Source organism: Cyprinodon tularosa, unplaced genomic scaffold (genome assembly GCF_016077235.1).
Source record: "Cyprinodon tularosa strain WSP-4 unplaced genomic scaffold, ASM1607723v1 ctg157, whole genome shotgun sequence".
Classification (NCBI taxonomy): Eukaryota; Metazoa; Chordata; class Actinopteri; order Cyprinodontiformes; family Cyprinodontidae; genus Cyprinodon; species Cyprinodon tularosa.
The window spans coordinates 474,675-490,364 of NW_024038405.1; the positions used below are offsets into that span (position 1 = coordinate 474,675).

The 15,690-nt window shown below is 36.1% G+C and overlaps 2 protein-coding genes across 2 annotated transcripts in view; one reads left to right on the forward strand and one right to left on the reverse strand.

Moving 5' to 3' along the window:
- LOC119780195 (lutropin-choriogonadotropic hormone receptor-like) overlaps window positions 1-6,241 on the forward strand; it is a 71,843-nt gene extending 65,602 nt beyond the window's left edge. The window contains exons 10-11 of the mRNA XM_038280129.1: window positions 3,854-4,042; window positions 4,921-6,241. Of these exons, the coding sequence (XP_038136057.1) occupies window positions 3,854-4,042; window positions 4,921-6,070 (1,339 nt within the window). The 3' untranslated portion in view covers window positions 6,071-6,241. The remainder of the gene's footprint in view (window positions 1-3,853; window positions 4,043-4,920) is intronic.
- Window positions 6,242-8,319: 2,078 nt separating this feature from the next.
- On the reverse strand, window positions 8,320-14,351 carry gtf2a1l (general transcription factor IIA, 1-like). The gene is made up of 9 exons (XM_038280130.1): window positions 14,260-14,351; window positions 14,052-14,153; window positions 13,838-13,967; window positions 13,590-13,639; window positions 10,991-11,084; window positions 10,404-10,894; window positions 10,010-10,249; window positions 9,165-9,254; window positions 8,320-9,077 (listed from the first exon to the last, which is right to left on the reverse strand). The coding sequence occupies exons 1-9, from the start codon at window positions 14,281-14,283 to the stop codon at window positions 8,970-8,972; spliced, it is 1,329 nt and encodes a 442-aa protein (XP_038136058.1). The 5' UTR covers window positions 14,284-14,351; the 3' UTR covers window positions 8,320-8,969.
- Window positions 14,352-15,690: the final 1,339 nt, after the last annotated feature.

A 15,690-nucleotide genomic window follows, 5' to 3' on the forward strand; every position in this document is an offset into this window, starting at 1 on the left:
ATTGTGTTTATTGGCTGCAAGAGGTCTCTGACTGTTCAACTTTGCTAAATAAGAGCTTAACACTTCTGTAGGGTGACATCATAAAATGAGCAGCACCAACACCAGGATTGCACTAAAGGCCAGTGTCTTCTTTCAGATTGGAATAAAACAGCTAACAAAAGAAACAACTAATATTTCATAACAGATGTATACTCTTTAGTCCCAAAGGTAGTACATAATTGTATATGTGCCTATGATTGACTTCTTTCAAACATGTGGGCAAACATACAGATACACTTTAGGGAAAGGGATTTTCTATTCTAAATATTTAAACAAAATAATCTTTCCTTATATACTCAGTCTTCAAACATAAATCCTGCATAAAACAGTTTGAATGAGCTGAAGACTCAAGGACAAAAGAGAAGATCCAGAACTTGGATGAGCTGGAGAGATTGTGCATAGATGGTCAAAGATGTCCTCTCACCGGTAAGGTTAAAAAAAGCGCTGAACTATTGCTACAAGGACGTATGCAACATATTTACAGCAGCAGTGCCGTTGAGGATACAGAACATATGTTATGACATTTCAAATAGCTTTAATAAAGTGGATTCTCTTTCACAGTGAGCAAACGTATTCAGATTATAAAGGTTTAATGTTTCTTCAGGATAAAATGTTTTTGAAGACCTTTGATATAGTGTTGAGAAATAAATGCAGTGGGAATAGTACAAACTGTCTGTCATCGTCTTCCTAATTTTATAACAGAAAAGCAGGATTTCTAACGAATGTTTCATAAATTATATTGTTGAATTATGATTATTAATATTGCTGTTTTTGACATTAATAATTTAAATGAGAGTAAAAAGGAGAACATTTAGACTGAATACTACATTGATATTAGGTAGGCATGACATTTTAAGTCACGCCTTTGCACTTGATATATGCTTAGTCACCACATATGCATAAACTGGATTCCTTTGAGCCATTAGCATTGCTCATAGTTAAACAATCACAATTAATTAGATTTAGCAAAATGTACAGAAAAAGATGGTAAAGTAAAATGTTTTGAGACTAAGTATGAAGAGTCCTGCATTCTTCTATACATCTGGTCTCCACACCTGGCTCTGCCTATTCTATTTATATGCATCTCTCTAATGAGAGTTCCTTTCAATTGACTGGCTTTATAGAATATGTTTGCAGCTCATCCTAGCCTAAAATAAACTCAGACATTCCCTGTCCATTGCATTGCTTTTTTTTTTTTTCGCTCTAACTGAGAAGTATATTGGAGTATGTTTTGGTATATCATGGGGCCTACATGGTGTGCCCACTACTAAAAACTTTTGGAAATGAAATAGTATTTTTTGTGCACATCATACAGTATGTTTCATAGCCACAGGTTTGTATCTTGTGGGAACAAATTAGTATTTTGTGTTGAAACTGTATACGTTTTATTCCCTTTCTCAGTTACCAAGCTCTGTACTCACCCTTTCTTGTTACCCATAATCCTTTTAGGCCACTCCTACTTTTATACCAAATTTTTTAAAGTTTAATTGAATATATAAAAAAAAAATTCTATTGGATATTTTCCGAGTTACAGTTTATATTTAACATCCATTCAATATTTACAACTTTCATTCAATATAAAGTTTCATACATCAAAGTTCATTGTTTGTTTGTTTCAAATCACAATTTTCCTATATACATACAGGTGCTGGTCATAAAATTAGAATATCATGAAAAAGTAGATTGATTTCAGTAATTCCATTTAAAAAGTGAAACTTGTATATTATATTCATACATTACATACAAACTCATATATTTCAGATGTTTATTTTGTTTAATTTTGATGATTACAAATGACAACAAATGAAAATCTCAAATTCATCATATCAGAAAATTAGAATATTACTGAAGACCAATAAAAACAAAGGATTTATAGAAATGTTGGCCAACTGAAAAGTATGAACATGAAAAGTATGAGCATGTACAGCACTCAGTATTTAGTTGGGCCTCCTTTGGCCTGTATTACTGCAGCAATGCGGCGTGGCATGGAGTCGATCAGTCTGTGGCACTGCTCAGGTGTTATGATAGCCCAGGTTGCTCTAATAGTGGCTTTTAGCTCTTCTGAATTGTTGGGTCTGGTGTATTGCATCTTCTTCTTCACAATACCCCATAGACTTTCTATGGGGTTAAGGTCAGGAGAGTTTGCTGGCCAATTAAGAACAGGGATACCATGGTCCTTCAACCAGGTACTGGTAGCTTTGGCACTGTGTGCAGGTGCCAAGTCCTGTTGGAAAATGAAATCTGCATCTCCAAAAAGTTGGTCAGCTGCAGGAAGCATGAAGTGCTCTAAAACTTCCTGGTATGTGGCTGCGTTGACCCTGGACCTCAGAAAACACAATGGACCAACACCAGCAGATGACATGGCACCCCAAACCATCACTGACTGTGGAAACTTTACACTGGACTTCAAGCAACGTGGATGAAGTGCCTCTCTTCTTTTCCTCCAGACTCTGGGACCTTGATTTCCAAAGGAAATGCAAAATTTACTTTCATCAGAGAACATGACTTTGGACCACTCACCAGCAGTCCAGTCCTGTTTCTCTTTAGCCCAGGCAAGACGCTTCTGACGCTGTCTGTGGTTCAAGAGTGGCTTGACACAAGGAATGCGACAGCAGAAACCCATGTCTTTCATACGTCTGTGTGTGGTGGTTCTTGAAGCACTCACTCCAGCTGCAGTCCACTCTTTGTGAATCTCCCCCACATTTTTGAATGGGTTTTGTTTCACAATCCTCTCCAGGGTGCGGTTATCTCTCTTGCTTGTACACTTTTTTCGACCACATCTTTTCCTTCCCTTCGCCTCTCTATTAATGTGCTTGGACACTGAGCTCTGTGAACAGCCAGCCTCTTTAGCGATGACCTTTTGTGTCTTGCCCTCCTTGTGCAAGGTGTCGATGGTCGTCTTTTGGACAACTGTCAAGTCAGCAGTCTTCCCCATGATTGTGTAGCCTATAGAACTAGACTGAAAGACCATTTAAAGGCTTTTGCAGGTGGTTTGAGTTAATTAGCTGATTAGAGTGTGGCACCAGGGGCCATCAATTTTGAACCTTTTCACAATATTCTAATTTTCTGATATGATGAATTTGAGATTTTCATTTGTTGTCATTTGTAATCATCAAAATTAAACAAAATAAACATCTGAAATATATGAGTTTGTATGTAATGTATGAATATAATATACAAGTTTCACTTTTTAAATGGAATTACTGAAATCAATCTACTTTTTCATGATATTCTAATTTTATGACCAGCACCTGTAAGCAGTTTATTAAGATATTTTTCAAATGAAAAGTTTGAAATGGGAATTTAAATCATTAAACAGACACTTTGAAATAAATAGGTATTTTTGCTTTAACATATGCTTAAAATTCTGATTAAGTCAGTCTGATTTGGTTGAATATATTTGGACTATAGCCAGAAGCATTATTGCCATTTCACAGTGTGTCTCTGTAAACAAACAGCCTAGACAAGAAAACACTGATTATGAAAGTGTTAGGCACTCACCCACATAAAAAGGCTTCTGATTAGTGCAAACTTTGTAAAATCTCTTATGATTTTAAGTTTCTTGAATTTCTAAGCATTTTTTTTCTTTGCATATGTTTGTTTTCTCATTTTTATGCTTAACTTTGATGACCCTGAATATATTTAATTCAAATAAAGAAGCAAAGAAGAACACTTCCTTTGTATACAGATGTCTTACCTCTCTTGATGACTGGCTTTCCAAGTCCAACACTTTAACCTTAACATTGCACATAATGCAAAGTATCGTTATTGTCAGTTTTTCCCCAATCCTCTGTGTGTGTTCTGTGTGTTTCAGGGATGTTTCATCCACAGTTCTTTGCTCCCTTCCAAGCAAAGGTTTAGGTCAAGTGCGATCTCTAAAAGCCACCTCTGCTTTTGCTCTCAAGAGCCTTCCACCATTAGAAGGTTTCGCCGAGCTGCTGGAGGCCAAGCTCACTTACCCGAGCCACTGCTGTGCCTTCCACACATGGAAAAGGAAACAAAGGTAAAGGACAAGCACTCTGAGAAATCTATTTAAATCTACATAAGCAAACCTAGCTCTGTCCTCTGAATACAAATTATCAGCCGGCCTGTAATTAGCAGTCCAGTTTATTGACAAATTCTTGCAAATTAACCTTTTCACTATTTTCTTTTACTTTAAAGGGAAAGTGCTTTAAGGAACTTTACAAAGTTTTGTGATCTCAGCAAATTAGGAATGTAAGTAACAACCAACGACCCAGTATTTTATCATGCACTTGCTTTAATTATTTTTTAAATACCAATTTTTTTTTTTTGTAACTTTACACCCACAAACTTCAACCTATTTCCTTTTAATTTCATGATAAACCAGCAACAAGTACAATTATTTAATATTGGTGTACCCAAAGCTATACGATGAAGGTCTCAGAGGTTAGTAAGAAAACATTTGTGAACAAACAGTATAAAGACAGAGAAACACATTGGAAATGGTTTGGGTGTGGAAGTGTAGCGCAGGGATAGTATTTAAAGCAGTGTTCCAGGCATTGAACATCTCATGGAATGCTGGAAGGTGGTTCTTTAATTGGATTTCCCAGTGAAATACAGTGAAGTTTGTGACTGAAAATGAACACCTTTAAGGGCTGCTACAACTACCCCTAAAGTTAGATGAATTAGAAACGCTATCAGTCCATGAAGGGAGAAATGATTCTTGAATAACAAAAAGGCACCAGCTATAGTTTTGTTTCTGATAATGTGTATTACTTGCTAAATATGAAAACACCATATTTAGTAATCAGTAGAAAGTTATCTGCTGACACTGAGTCTCTATTTTTCTTCTCTTAACTGTATCTGACTAGCTTCTTGATGTTTAAAATTAAAAAAACATATTCTTTGTGCATTCTTTAGGGAGCCCACTGATGATGGTATGAATCTTGACAACGACTTAAACTTTCAATACCAAGACCTTGAATTTGTTTGCCACAGCAGCCCATTTGTAAAGTGCTCACCAAAGCCGGATGCTTTTAACCCCTGTGAGGACCTGCTGGGTTTTCCCTTCCTGCGCTGTCTTACCTGGCTAATTACAGTCTTTGCTGTGGCCGGGAACCTCGCTGTCTTGGTCATTCTGCTTATAAGCCACCACAAGCTGACCATCTCAAGATTTCTCATGTGTAACCTGGCCTTTGCAGACCTGTGCATGGGGCTTTATCTGATGCTAATTGCTTTCATGGACTTCAACTCCCGTCATGAGTACTACAATCACGCTACCAGCTGGCAGACGGGGCCTGGATGCAGCACAGCTGGGTTTTTGACCGTGTTTGCCAGCGAGCTGTCAGTGTACACTCTGACCATCATCAGCCTTGAACGCTGGCACACCATTACGAACGCCATGCACATCAACAAGAGATTGCGGCTGCATCATGTGGCAGCCATGATGGTGGCAGGCTGGGGCTTCTCTCTCCTCATTGCTTTGCTTCCTCTGGTTGGAGTAAGCAGTTACAGCAAAGTGAGCATCTGCCTACCAATGGACATTGACACCATTGGCTCTCAGATTTATGTGATGGTTGTGCTTATCCTCAATGTGGTGGCGTTCCTGGTTGTCTGCTTCTGCTATATATGCATATATCTCAGTGTCCACAAACCGGAGCATTCTACTCGACACGGCGACACAAAGATTGCCAAGCGCATGGCAGTGCTAATTTTCACGGATTTCCTGTGCATGGCACCAATTTCCTTCTTTGCCATCTCAGCCGCCCTGCGTATGCCCCTCATAACTGTGTCCCACTCGAAAATCCTGCTAATCCTTTTTTATCCCATCAACTCCCTGTGCAACCCTTTCTTGTACACCATCTTCACACGCGCCTTCAGAAAGGACGTGTGCCGGCTGCTGAGCCGCTGTGGCTGCTGCGATGCCAACTTCAATTTCTACAGATCACAGACTCTGGCATCACAGCACACCTGCACTAACAAAGTGACCAACAGAAAACCTCACTCACTGAGCTTTTATGCTCATCACATTAAGATGAAGGGCTGCTTCTTAAGCAAGGGAGCGACATGATGGTCAGCGTGCAGATTAGAAACTCAGAGGCAACATCTGCTTGCTTACTTTGCAGCATTTCATTTTTAAGGTGGACTGTTAGCCGGTGTTATGCACTGCAAACGAGTATAAATCTCATCCGGTTTATTTTGAAAACTGAGGATTTTTTTTTCTCCATTTAAACCGAGGGACCTGAAGGTAAATAAAGTGTTGGATCCACCAAATAGGTGGAAACAAAAATTTTATTTAAGGATGATCAAAGCATGGCTGCAATATCGTAACTGTTCAATGAGACAAAGTGGACTCAAAAGTTAACACACTGCCTATTTTTCCACTCTGAATGTGATACATATACAGTTAACCTTAAAAGACAACCAAATCAGTTTGGGGGAAGCATATTTAAAAGATTAAATCAACCCAACTGTTTGAATACTTTTATTTAAGGTCTGCTTAATTGATCATTGTGGACCTTGATGCAATAATTGTCTGACCTGCAATAAATTTGGAAAAGTTTTAAAGCTTTTTTTGTGCTTCAGGTTCATAACATAGCCTTCAGTTAATGATTTTCCCGCAAATTTTATATATTTTTTGTTTTAAAGAATAGTCACCTAAGTTGCAATTTATTGAAAAAGTAACATCAGGCCAATATCTGCTAATTTGACAATGAAACAAATTTCCAGTATCTTAGTCAACCATATCACTCTCTTAGCTTTTAAAGCATCTTTGGCCTACAAAAAAGTAAAAATAAAATATTTTATATACACTATGGCTAATATTTGACCATTCCCCACAAGTGAAATCATAAAAATAAATGGGTTTAGAAGGCTGACAAGAAGGTACCTTTTAAACAGGAGAGGCTGCAGAAATTTTCAAATTATTGCATTTCACATTTCTGGACTATAAAGAGTTGGGCTATTGAATATGCAAGCTGGTTTTTTTTTTTTTTAATCCAATGTGAAAACCAAAGGGTGGCTTGGACCTCCTAAAATCCAATGCAATAATTTATTTTGATAAATTTGCACCAAATTAACAGTAATAATTAGTTTTTAAAATGTTTAATACTTTTCAAATGACTAACCAAAAAATTAAAAAAAAGTAATCTAAAAAGCAGGTTCAAAACAAAATGGACAATACAAGAAAGATACAATCAGTATTGGTACCACATTTTATACATATACCGTAAATAAAAGCCAGTCCTGAAAATACACCAAGCTCAGCTTTTTCCATGAGCCTATGGAAAAAGTCTGTCACCCCAATGTTTGTTGAAATGTCAGTAACTCTTGACTAACCATTCCCCTTGAAAGGTGAATTGTTAAGTTAAATCTTAGTGTTGCAATTTCACATGATTTTTCCTAATTTGGTCAGTCATCTGTGGTGAAACACCTGGTATTTCCTTAGGGGTGTGTATGTCTTAAAGATCCACTGTAAATTCCTTGATCTTGATTAAATCAATAGTTAAATTTGTGTAGAATACAAAAATGTAAAAGTCTTAAATGTTATTCAAAGATCATTTTTAGTACCATGTCAAGTTTTGTTTGCACTTAAGACATTTTGGAGACTGCAGTCATTATCAAAAAAAAAAAATGAAAAAAAAAAAAATGTGATTTTGTTTTATTTAACAAATAAAGTTGTGTTCATTTACTTTAGTCCTTTGTCTTTTCTCCACAATAACCAAGCAAACTTAGTAGTTGCACAGTCACTTTTCCAAAAGGTCACAGTTACATGCCAATTTGGTAACAAAAACTAATGCTTCCATTTTAATAAATGTATACTCCAGCAGATCTCTTTTCCTCAGAATTTAGCACCTTTTCAATGTTGCTTATAAGATTCCATTTCACAGTATAGCTCAACTTTAATTATTTCTTAGAGCACTAAAAGCTCTGTTCAATTGACATGTTTATTTGCCATCAACAATATCGTCTACACAGAGGCCACTAAACATTTGTTTTTGTTTAATTTGAATTATTCCTCTGGAACAATAGTGTTCTGCATATGGCAAGACTTAAAAATATTTAGCTATCAAATTTTCAAAGCTGCATGTCTTTCTTTCCAGCTATGAATTGAATTGGTAAATAGTTTTGTAAAAGCAGCATTTTAGACCACTAAAGGGGGCGCTTTAGTAGATTAAAAAAGAAAAACCCCTTTACACAAAATTGAATATCAAGATTTTATTGATTTTTATGATCATAAGCTAAAGTGAATAACGTTAAAATCCAGTTTTTCCAACTTATTAAAAATTATCCTTAAAAATGAAAAGTATGCCCAAGTACAGAAAAGTATGCCCAAGTACTGTATCATATACACAAGCCATACCTGGTCAGAGCTTCCTCCATTCAGCAGGTGCCTGCTAAATAAAAAGTGACATCACCACAGCACTTGGCAGGAGGTGGAAACAAAGTGCTGCAAAGGTTCTTTGTCCATTTGATAAAACAAGGGGTATTCTGATTTTTTTTTTTTTTTAAACTCCTTTTTGAACCTAGGGGTCTGATATGGTCCAATATCTGTGTGGCTTACCTTTAAACAAAGGTTTTAACTAGGTTCGTTTTAATTAGGCCAATAAATACACCCCTCCCAAGGCATGTTATTTAATTTAGAACACTATATTTATAAGTAAAAACAGGAGAAATCATACAGAACAAGAGAAAATATCTTCTTTTAATAAAATTATTTTCAGCAAATACAACATAAATCCATTTAATTTCTCTCAGTGAACTGGAGCAAGATTAACCAACTTAATTAGATTTTTTTTTTAACCTTTCAGCTTTGCTTTAATAAAAAAAAAACAAAAAACAAAGACTAACTGATTTGTCTCAATAAGCTTCTCTAAACTTTTTCCCATTCCAGAGTGTGCATCGCTTCAACCCTCCTTTTCATCGCCTTTATTCATGTACAATGATCTGCTCAGCAGATTTTAACCTCATTACCACTCTGCTTCTCCAATAGCTTTAGAGAACACATAGTCCCTTCCTCCATAACTCATCACTCCATCTTTCAGATGAAACTTCCAGCGATTTTTGCTGCGGTGAATCTGCAATACGAGGAAATGTTGCAAAAAAAAAAATCAAAGCTAAACTTTGTTCAAAGGCAAGAGTTCAAAGAGCATGGAAGTTCTTACTTTGTCATACTGGCAGACGATCACGTTATCCGTGTCAAAGAGATCCGGTATGTCCTGTTCGACAACATCGTCACCAGAATTAAGAGGGTCCTAAACATTAGGGGAAAAAAAGAGATAATGTACAAGAGTTGCCTGCAGAACATAAAATACTCTGAAGTATTTGATCTGATATTTCCAAAGTTTTTACTTGTCACAGATTAAATTAATAAACCCAAAGTTACTAAGAGATAAAATTTGGATGATTATAAAATGTGCGAGAGAAAAAAAAAAGTATTAAAACAATGCCCATCCTTAATCAACTGCCGCTAACCACAAACACCAAATTCAATATCACCTGAAGAAGAAAGAATTTGTTCATATAAAACCTGTCTAAAAGCATGAAGGGGGTTGATTTTTAAATGCAGATGAGAAAAAGTTATTTATATCCTTTAGTCTACAAAGGACACAGCCAATGTAATACTTAAGATCTTATTCCTTAATCTGTTGCGTTTTAAAAATCATGATTTAAAGGGCTTTGTGTCCATATCTGCCTTGGTGACCTCTTTGTAGCATCCCAAGCCATGTGGGTTTTGCAAAAAATCGAAGGCTACTTTGAAAGCAGACTAGGTCAAAACAGGGAGGTACAAATAAGTCTGATCAGTTTTTTGTTAAGGTTTGCTGTCAAAATTCAAGTCAAATGTGAAATTATGATAATTACACAGCAATTCAAGTTTGTGTTTTTGCATCATTAATTAGAAGAAAACAAAAACAGCATCCTGAAGAGAGCTCCAAGGCAAATATTTTCCCACCAACTGCATATCACCAGTGAAAAGCACACGTAGATAAGGGTTACAGGTCACCCTTACCTCTTCCTCCTCTGCATTAACGAGTTCATCCACTACTCCATCCTCACTGCTGGAGGAGATGCTGTTGCTGTCACTGCCGTTTTCCTCCTTCAGAGCTCTGATGGCTTCTGCATTGATTAAACCCAGGAAGTCATTCTCTTCCAGAGGAAGGTCCTCATCCTCCTCTGGGTCAGAGTTGTCTGCAGCACCATCCAGCTGAACAATATCCGACAGCTGGCTGTAGGTGTAGTCCAAGTCCAGCTTTGGAAGACATGGAATTGTAAACAATTTATGTGGTGCAGCCTCAAAGTAGTGCATAAGTTAAGTTGAAGTTTAACTGCTTTATTAAGTTCATGATTACAATGGAAGTGGTTGAAAATATATTTGTAGTGTAAAGAGGGAAATGTTTAATTACCCCAAGATCAGCACCAGCCTGGTTTCCAGCAGCTAGTTTCCTTGCCCTCTCAACTTTCTCCCTCTCCTCTTCAATTACTTCCTTTAGGATTTCATCAATGTCTCCAATCTGTGTCTTTTGTGCTAAAGCAGCCTCCTCTGCAGAAATCTGGTAGTCCAATAACTGGGTGCAGGGAGAAGGACAAAAGTTTACTGGTTCAGGTTGGGAATTTGCCTCATTTTCTCCCAGTGCAAGTTCTGCTTCTGGAGGTTGCTGAGGAAGGGTCTTCCCCTGGATCAGAGTTAGACCCGTCCTCGTTTGTGTGACAAAGGAAGGAGGAGCAGAGGGCGGCTCAGGCTCCTGAACCAGGACAGGATTCTGTGCAACTGCTACTGGCTGAGGCGCTGGCATTTCACTCCGTTCTGGAACTTTCTGGGAGACATTGGACACAGGCTGGTGTCCCACTGGAGCTTGAGTAACTACAACAGGCACATTGACTTTGTAAAGCTGACCTTCAGGAAAAAGGAGGAAGACATTTTACTCAAACAGCAAGTGCTGATTTAAAATCCTTGAACAAGAAAGTCATAAAGATTAAAGCAGTTAAATACCAGAGGCTGTCTGTAGAGTGACGCCTGCTGGTATCTGCACAGGGTACGCCAGTGAAGCAGGGAGGGAAAAAGTAGCAAGAGTTTGGGTATTGGTCTGGTCGAAAAGGAAATAGGATGCATCATTAAAAAATATATATAAATTAGGCATTCTATAAGAACAAAAATCCTTACACTATTCAAAAGGTGTCCATATGCAGTTTTTCAGAAAGTAGAGTTAAGCATTTTAGTGTTACAGTAATGGAGGAAAATTATTTTTCCTCTAGATTTACAGCAGAAACCATACAGCAATAAGTGAAAATTCACATAAGTGGTAGCTATAAAAAAAAATATGTTTGCCTCTCAGTGTAGTTAAAAAAAAAAAAAAATACATTTGATTAAGTCGTTTGAACTGTTGTAAAGAAGCATTTTAGAAGAAAAGGCTATACTTCGACATACTGACAAATATATACATGTATATATAAGTAACTAAACAAAAGACTCGAGTACAAAGACAAACATAAAATGCTAAATAAGCATATAAATCATATTTTAAGAAACTTAAATAATTAGTCAAGCCTAACATGCCTTTCATTTTCCTATCCCTACTGGTTTAACATTACATTAAAAGAATTTAAAAAAATTCAAATGCATAGGCATTTTTCAAATCCCACAAATCCATTTCATTTGATTTATATTAATTACTTTCCCTTTTCAAAGCTTTACACGTTTCATTTTTATGGTGGCATTTTGGATTAGAATTGATTTCCAAAGTGTCTAACTGATATTGCCCTACTTGACCGCTTTATCATTTGTGAAAGCAAACTTTCATTAAAAAAAAATAAAAATCAGACATAATTTGTTTAAGTATCACCATATTTAAAAAGGATACTACTTAAACATTTAACCAGCAGCAGATTTACTCCTTTGCTTCTTTACTTTGGCCTTTAACTCTGTAGATGAACTGTCGGATAACATTTATTCTAAGATATTGGATATCATTGATTCAGTTACTCCAATTAAAGTAAAGGTTATTTCTTGGAAGAAAAGTGTCCTTAGAGAAATGTTAAAGTCAGAAGTGAGAAAAGAGTTTTGAAAAGATGAAGGTGGTAAAAATCTGGATTCCAGGTTCCTGCAGGTTTTAGAGATTTCAGTTTCAGCACAGCTGATTTCAGAGATGGCAAAAGTACTCACTTTCCATATTTGAGTAAAAGTACAGGTACTTGTGTTAAAAAATACTCTGGTAAAAGTGGAAGTACTGATTAAACTTCTTTACTCAAGTGAAAGTAACAAAGAACAGGCTTGTAAATTTACTTAAAGTATAAAAGTAAAATTAGAAACCACTTTTTTTCATGCCGTTGCCTAAATTTTAAATGGATGTCTGCCAATAGGACTAGATCTCCGTTGTGTTCATTTTCAATCATCTCATCGTCCATACTACTATGCTAACGCCACCGCCACCAAGCTGCAATGATTTGAATTTAGTATTGATGACGTGAAAAATAATAACGGTAACTCCATTGAAATGATTCAAAACTAAAGTAACGAGCCAATTTTTTAAAATGTAAGGAGTAGAAAGTACAGATATTTGTGTAAAAATGTAAGGAGTAGAAGTAAAAAGTCACCATAAAAATAAGTAGTAAAGTAAAAATATCAGAAAAATAATAAAGCACAGTAACGAAGTATTTGTACTTCGTTACTTCCCATCTCTGGCTGATTTCCATTAACAGCTGATTAACAGGCTTTAAGAAAAAATAAATATCAATCCTTTGTTTTTATACAATCTTACTAATACCTATTATTTTGTTAAATGTATTTTTGTTTCCTCTTTCCCTGTGCAATGTACGTTTTCTCAAGGGTAGCACTTTGAATGTTTGAAATGTTCTATATAAATAACCTGGCCTTGCTTCTATGATGCAATGAAATGAGAATTCTTCACCGTGTTACTTTCATGTCTTAAATCGTCACGCACTGTGTCCTCCAGCCCCTAAATGCAGCCCAAAAAAAAAATAAAAACCGATCTTAAATTATTATAATGAGCCCATTAGCTCATAGGAAATTGATAGTGAAGAAGAGAGGAGATGGCTTAATCTTACTTTAAAAGATGATTGTTGCTTTTAACGGAAGATGCAGGAATTTTGCTGGCATTAAAATTTAAGCCAATTCAACATAATAAACTTTAAAATGTTGCTGGAAAGGAAGCTGCAGGGCAACCAAGAAATGGGGAATAAAATAATTCAACAATGAAATGAATTTTTTAACATAATTTTCCCCAAAGCACTTAAAAAAAATTTATCAAGAAAAAGCAATTACATAACAAACCCACACAGCTGAATCAACTTAATAATGCTCAAACATCATGGCAAGTAAAACTCCTGAGATTAGAATATCTTTAAAATCCATTTGTGAATTTCAAAAACTTTACTTAGGTTATCAAAGATATAAACTGACTTTTTTTTTTTTTTTTTTTTTTTTTATCCATTAGTTTCCAGAACCTTCCAGACACATTTTCTTATAAAAAGGTCCAAACAATGCTGGAAACCTTCATGCAAAGTAACCTCCAAGCTCGAGAAAGGTGGGTGCTGTGTAAAGTAATGCTACTGACAGTCTTGAATAAACTTACCTTGACAGGTAAACTATGGATGCTCTGACTGGTTGGGATCATAACAGGGGCTAGAAATGGAAAAGAAAAACACGTGATGCACCAAAAAAAGCAACAACAAAAAAAGCAAAAAAAAAAAAAAGAGGAAATATTTCTCTTTTATGCAAATCATAAAAGAGATTGTTTGATATTCTTTGCAGTGAAAAATAAAACCTCAACATTTAACTAAAAGACTAATGTGAGAGACAGGACAAGCTGGAGCTCAGTACCTGGAGGTTCCTGGTTCTGATCAGCCCGCGGGTAGTTGGCAGGCAGCTGGAGAACAAAGTCAGAGGAATTTATGTTGTTCTTCCTAAAGTCTTCCATTGCTTTGGACTGCATCACTTTAGTCTCCCAAAGCTGCACAGCAGAGACAGCAATAGGTCACCGCTAGGTGGCCTAACTTTACTGCACCTGAAAACTTCAGTTTACTGCATTACTTACATGCCTTAAATCATCCAGCACTCTGTCCTCCAGCCCTTCATCCAAAAACAGCTCCTTCATACTTTCAATCACATCATCAATGATGGACAGATAGAGTTTGGCCTGCAGAAATATTTATGCATAACAGATAATAGAGTGCTGCTGCAGCTTTCATACTTTTGATGATAAAAAGGCGTTATATTGGCTTTTTAAAAGTGACTTTGCTCACCACTGGGCCTGAGTTGGTCAGCATCTTTTAAATTAGACTGCGCAGATATAACTTTGACACTAAAGGCCTGATACGGGTGATCTAAGCTGATAACCCTCCACCTGCTCCTGAGGATGCACACAGCTGACAGCAATCATCAAGATCCAGTCCAAAGGGGCGGGACCCGATTAAGACCCTGGGCTGATAGACCCTCATACTAAGCAATTAAAAATCTTTTTTTTTTTTTGCTTTGTATTCTTCAGGGATGTCATGAATAAGATGCACAACATTTTTTTTTTTCTTTATTCTGTTTTTAAATCTTCTAACATGTTCAGATGTAAAGTTAATGCAGTGGATGAGTATTATTTATCCCTGTAACAACTTCTTCTGCTTGGGAGGAGAACTACAAGGAGTGAGCAAATCATAGAAAATATGATCTCATTCCATTATGTGCATAACATTTATTCCTGAACTGTGTTTATATTGGGGGGTGAATAGAATGGATTATATCTGTGCTTTTGCAGGGTGGCTAAAATGTGTTCTGCAAATGTTTTGGAGATATTTTCATTTCATTCTTAAAAATTCTTTGCTTTTTTTACAATATGAAGCGAGTGTAAGTTAATTTTTCATTTAACTATTAATGAGGAGTTACAATTTTTCCTCTCTGCAAGGTTATTTTATTTTTTTCCTTGTTTATGTTTTATGTTTAAATTTATGTTTTGCTCCTTACTGCTTAGTTACTGAAGGGCTAAGAACATCTGCTGTATGGCATATTTTTAATGTTCCACCGGGGCTTGTTAAACTAAAAATATAAGAGCTCGTAGCCCTTTTTTGTTTACAGTGGTGATACACAATGCAGGTTTACAGACGAGGTCAGACAGGACTCCGGGTACAGTGAAGTCTACAGACAACATTGTCTTGTGCAGGACAAATACATAAAGATGTGGAAGGAGGCTTTGGAGAAATGAGGAATGGAAATCGGGTGAAGCCTTTCTGTCTTTGTGAAAGAAGGACGGCTCCAGCAGTGGCTGGAGAAAAGGACACATTCAATTTTTTCCTCACTACTTGATATGAAATTAGACTTAAATATTAATGCTTTAGATTAATGAAAACAACTTTAATTATATTTCTTTTTAGAAATCAGTTTCTAAACAAACAAAAAAAAGTATTTATTTTAATATATTGAAACAACTGTAAACAAAAATGCTAAGCTGTTAAGTGGAGGCATACCTTAGCCTGCTTTCTTAGAATAGAAAATCCCTTTATGGTCCAACAATGGGGAAATTCTGGTGTTTACAGCAGCAAAAAGATTAAAAGAAAAATGGTCACACAAATGTGGACCTTAGAAAAATGTATACGAATAAAATAGTAGTGAATACTTAAAAGATAAATATATAATAAATAAAATACTGTACTGTAAAATGTTTTAACAATATAAAACTGTGCACCTGG

Coding starts and splice junctions, on each gene's coding strand:
- gtf2a1l (XM_038280130.1), bottom strand. CDS start 14,283: ATGCTGACCAACTCAGGCCCAGTG. Junction 14,154..14,259: donor TGACCAACTCAGGCCCAGTG/GTGAGCAAAGTC, acceptor ATATTTCTGCAG/GCCAAACTCTATCTGTCCAT. Junction 9,255..10,009: donor TTAATGCAGAGGAGGAAGAG/GTAAGGGTGACC, acceptor CCTAATGTTTAG/GACCCTCTTAATTCTGGTGA.